Source organism: Acyrthosiphon pisum, chromosome X (assembly GCF_005508785.2).
Source record: "Acyrthosiphon pisum isolate AL4f chromosome X, pea_aphid_22Mar2018_4r6ur, whole genome shotgun sequence".
Classification (NCBI taxonomy): Eukaryota; Metazoa; Arthropoda; class Insecta; order Hemiptera; family Aphididae; genus Acyrthosiphon; species Acyrthosiphon pisum.
In genome coordinates, this window is record NC_042493.1 from 39,206,342 (window position 1) to 39,211,655 (window position 5,314).

At 29.7% G+C, this 5,314-nt stretch overlaps 1 protein-coding gene across 1 annotated transcript; it reads left to right on the forward strand.

Moving 5' to 3' along the window:
- The first annotated feature begins 1,873 nt into the window (after positions 1 to 1,873).
- LOC103311609 (zinc finger MYM-type protein 1-like) lies at positions 1,874 to 3,649 on the forward strand. Its single transcript, XM_008191282.1, has 3 exons — positions 1,874 to 2,165; positions 2,268 to 3,085; positions 3,491 to 3,649. Exons 1-3 carry the CDS (start codon positions 1,874 to 1,876, stop codon positions 3,647 to 3,649), a joined length of 1,269 nt encoding a protein of 422 aa, XP_008189504.1.
- Positions 3,650 to 5,314: the final 1,665 nt, after the last annotated feature.

Genomic DNA, 5,314 nt, shown 5'->3' on the forward strand with positions numbered 1-5,314 from the left:
CGTATTATTTAAGGGTTTGGTGGGGGATCGTACTTGTCTCTAAATTATCGTATTTCCCCATCAAGATCGTACCATTTGGCAGCACTGGACCCAAATTATCTCCAAGAAATAGTTCTTAACCAAGAACAAAATGAACATGAAAATCACCATCTTGAGTTTTAATATCTATCCCTTCATTTTCAAGTATATTTATTTCGTTTACTAGACTTTGTAAACATTTATCATCACCAAATGATTTAATATCAATATGTTTTACTAGTGCAGCTAAAAATATAGTTGATAATTTTAAATTGTTTTCAGATGATGGAAAACTATAATATAAAGCTGAAATAGATTGAAATGTAGCATGTGAGCCTAAGGGATTATTTATTTAAAATTCATCCATGTATAAAAAAAATGGAAATATTATTTTTTCATTAGAAAACAGAGAAACTTTTTGTTGCCAAAGACTTCCTTGAACAAAATGTTCAATAGAAGTACTTTGATTGTTTTTATAGTAATTTAATCGAGTAGGTATACTGTTCTTTAAAATTATCTCCATTTTCGAAGAATTTTTTTAACTGAAACTGTAAAGGTAAGAGAACACCTTTGGTGATTTTTAATTATAGACAGATTCACCAGTACAGGGCAGATTTCATTATTAACGATAAATTGATTTATTTTAAATAACAATTCATACTTTATAAGCCAATTTACTAAGCGATACTCAGTGTTACAGTATAAAAAAGGATTTTCAATAACAGAAGCAATTCTATGAAATTTAGCAACCTTAATTGGTTCTTTAATTTCTTCATCTACTACATTCTTCAACATGGATACAATTGGTTTAATTATTTTATTTAATATACCAGTTTGAATATTGGTAATATCTGCTCTAGTAAAATTATTATTATTATGAAAGTTTACAACAAATTCTATTGCAGATTTATACAGAAATTGACTAACTAGATCAATATCAAATGGATTATTAGTTAAATTATCAGTTGAAACATTATCATAAATTAAGTTTTCAATATTTTGTGGTAGTAACGAAGAATTGAAACATGATTGGTCTTGTGGTTAATTATTTGATCGGATGTTTTTAGGGAAATGTTTATGTAGTATATGTCGTTTAAATGAAGCTAAGCATAGAAAAGATTGTGTAAAAGTCCCTTCACAACATGTATAATTAATATCTGTTTTAAGTAAATGAAAAATTTTAAAATGATAAACTAAAGATTTCCAATTATCAGCATTAAATTTACATAAATAACAAAGCATTTATAAAAATAAACTTACAAAAATATCTAGCTACAATACACCGTCAGAAAGATACGGCAAAGTGTTGAAGTTCAATCATAAACCTTTTGAAGACACTTCTATCCACTAGATATTTGTTAAATGAATAAACACTGCCTAAATAAAAATAAAAATATGTATACAGGGTGATTCTTTTATTAAACAACACTCATTATTTGAAAAAGTATTGACTTTTTTTTCAAAATTGTAGTTTTACGCTGTTCTAGAATTGTATATTTTTTTTATATTTTTCACCCTTATATTTATTAGGTAAACCACTATCAATTTTTGATTTTCAAATGACAACCTATACTTAAAATTTCATTTTTGAATAAAACTATTTTTTTCATTAATTATTACGTTCAAATTTTCATTTTTCGTTAATCCGTTGATGAGATATTGCTCCTCAAAGTAAGGTGGTTTTTGGAGATAGTTATAGTGTGTAAATGTGTTATACCTCGTCAGTAGATACCGCAGCTATCAGGATTTTTATGTCCCAGGGCAAAAGATATCACACTTTTCAAATCAGTTCATAAAGTACTTAGAGCCCCTAAATGTATTTTATTATATCCATCTTTCAAGGAGTCATGAAGTCATGGATGCTGCCAAAGTTCGGTCCATTTGGATTAAAAATGAAACCATTGACGCTAGTTTAGAAAAACAATATACTGACGAAGCAATGAAATGGAGGAATGTATTGAAAAGGTTGATAAAAATTATACTTTCCATAACAGCAGGAAATTGTGCTTTAAGAGGAAATGAAGGAAGCCTTAAAATCAAGAATGCCACCGAAGGAAACTTTTTAAGAACAGTTCGATTACTCGCAGAGTTTGATCCTATTCTAAATAGTATTTTACATGACGAAAATCAAAAAATTAAGTATCTAAGTTGGTCTGTTCAGAATGAGTTGTTAGACATTTTATCTACAGAGTTACGTCATTTAATTTGTAATAATATACGATCTAGTAGTTTTTTTTCTGTTATATTAGACTCTACTCAAGACATAACCAAACAAGACCAAGTTAGTCTTGTAATTCGTTATACCACATTAGATTTTGAAAAGAAACAAATACAAATTAAAGAGTCATTTCTTGGTTTTTATTTACTATCCCATCATAGTGCAGCAAATTATGTGGAACTTTTACAAAAAACTTTAATGAAATTGGATTTAAATATTATGAAATGTCGGGGTCAAGGGTACGATGGGGCAGCAGTGATGAGTGGTTCAATAACAGGTGTTCAAAAACGAATTTGTGATATTGTGCCCAACGCTACGTTTGTTCATTGCTGTTCCCATAATATAAATTTAGTTTTATGTGATGCTGCTAAAAGTTCAAGGAAAATACAATCATTTTTTGATAGTGTGCAAGACATTTATAATTTTTTTAGCTCAAGTTCACCAAGATGGGCTCAGCTAGTCTTTGGTGAAGAGTACGGGATGAAAATAAATAAAATAACTTTAAAAAAAGTGTGTCCTACTCGGTGGGAAGCAAGACATAATGCTTTATTTTCATTAAAACATAGGTTTGTTGATGTTTTGAAAGCTCTTTCTAATATCCAGCTTTCAAGTTCCAAAAAAGATGAAATAAATATGGCTACAACTTTAAAAAAAAAAATGGAAAATGCTGAATTTGTAATTATCCTATGTATATGGAAACCCATTTTAAAATCTTTACAAGTGGCCTCAAAGAGTATGCAATCAGTAAATTTAAGCTTACAAAGAGCATCAACACAATTAGAAAGTGCTATTTTAATTATAGAAAAGTTGCGGAATCAATATGACCAAATATTAGAAGATTCAAGAAATGTGTGTATGAAGTGGAATATATATCAGACACTTCTTTTCTTCCAGACTCTAAAGTTATGAGCAAAGAATTAAAATTGAGGTACATGTCCTATGTTCGCCTATGTTACAATGTTGACACAGTATATTTCAGAGCAATCATTTATCTGTACAACAGCTGACATATGGCCATGCAATAATAAAAGCTATTAAGGCATGACATGTAATTTTATTAATGAAAAAGATTCTAGTAGGCACTCGTATGCTTTGCGTTGTAAGCGTATTAAAGGTAGTCACACATATTTGAATATTGCTGAAGTTATAAATAAAATTACAAAAATATTCAACATCAATAATTCTAAAATTTCTCATTGTGTGACCGATAATGCATCAAATTTTGGTAAAGCATTTAGGACATTTTCAATTCAGCCACAAGCAAATTCCTCCAACTCAAATGATGTAATAAATAACTGGTTTTGTAGTGTTAATGATGAATCAAATAGTGAAGAAAATAATTTGGAGGTTGATGATACTAGTGCAAATGTTGATGTTACTGAATTGTCGATAATACTTTCAAATTCAAATTAAATTAATTCTTCTGATAATGACGACGAAATTTGGTTACCAGATCATCTAACATGTGCAGCTCATACTTTGAGTTTAATTGCGATTACTGATCTAAATAGAATTGTAGACCAATCTTACAAACAAATGTCTAAGCCTGTATTTTAAAAATTATATTCTTTCTGGACTTTAGTTAGTAGGAGTTCTGTTGCATCAGACAAAATTGTTGATATATGTAACTGCAAATTTCCGGTAGCTATTATAACAAGGTGGAATTCACTATTTTTTGCGGTTAAAAAAATGTTGATTCATAAAGATAAACTAATAGATACATTTGAAGAACTAAAACTAAAGAAAGTAAAAATGTCTGAATGGAAATTCATTGAAGAGTATTGCTTAGTCGTGGAGCCTTTAGCCATGGCTCTTGACAAGTTGCAGGGTGAAAAATCTTGTTTCTTAGGATATGTTGCGCCAACAATTATTGCTCTAAGGCTCAAGTTTATTCAGTTTACACATTTAGTATACTGTAAACAATTGGCTCATTTATTAATTGTTAGTTTCGAAAAAAGATTCACTTACTTATTTGACTTGGAACACTCAAAGAGTAAAGCTTTCATCTTGGCTACTATAAGTCATCCGAGGCTTAAACTTAAACTGAATTTGAGGGGGAGTTGGACGAGTCATATTCAAAAACCGTGTCATTTGAATTTGTGGTGGTTTTTTCATGGCGAGCTGCCTGTATAACGTTTTTAGAATTTTTACTATTTTTACCTTTTCCGTTTTGCGGTGTAGTTTGAGACTGCGGCATATTATCTCAGGGCAAAGGTCGAGGGACGCTGCCCGTGACAGCGATAACGCGACGACTATTATTTAACAGTGATTGTATTTTTTTTTTTTTTCATACAGATTTTGGTTAATTTAAATGTGAATTTACGCAGTTAACGCAATTTACGGGTTGTAAGTTTGAATTCACTTTGATTAATTGATAGCAATTTTCATTTGTCTATTTGTACATATAAAATTTGTCACATTCGAACTGAAAAATAAGCGTGAACGAAACAATTGACGGAGCGTAATTAATTACGTGCGCGCCGAACAAGGTGCAATCCGCGACTCCAAACAAAATATAAACCACAATACTAGAGTTGATGTATAATAAGACTGAAAGTGTTTTATAAAACTGTTCTGTAAATTTCCCGCAGTGAAGTATAATAAATAAAAGAAAACTAACATGGTATTTTGTAGATAAGTAAAATGTCATAAATTGAACAAAAATAACTCCATATTATCTTGACATAAATTGATTTTATATATTACATCCTATACATCTTATCTTGTCGTTAACGAGGTAATCCATTCTTCCTGATCAGATTTTATTGACTACATTTGGACTTACACCTATGTTTGTAACATTGTATAGGGTGATTTTTTTAAATGTTCACGTTACAATATGATCTACTTATTTTATAAACTTGGACTCATTTGTAATGAGCACCTATGCTTCTCTTAGTAAGTTCTATTTTGTTGTTACTGTCTATTACTGGTTTTACCTTTTTTTAATTATTATTTTATTTTTATTTGTATATAATCGTGGTGTATTGTTAGGCGTCTACCTATTTATTGTTATATTATTCATATTCATTACTACAAATTGTGTTGTACTATTGGGCTCTTAGCCCGTTCATACAT

Excerpts from the sequence above, each read along its gene's own strand:
- LOC103311609 (XM_008191282.1), top strand. The coding sequence starts at position 1,874 with ATGGATGCTGCCAAAGTTCGGTCCATTTGGATTAAAAATGAAACCATT. Across the intron at positions 2,166-2,267 it reads TCAAAAAATTAAGTATCTAA|ACTCTACTCAAGACATAACC; the intron begins GTTGGTCTGTTC and ends CTGTTATATTAG. Across the intron at positions 3,086-3,490 it reads TATTAGAAGATTCAAGAAAT|CCACAAGCAAATTCCTCCAA; the intron begins GTGTGTATGAAG and ends TTTTCAATTCAG.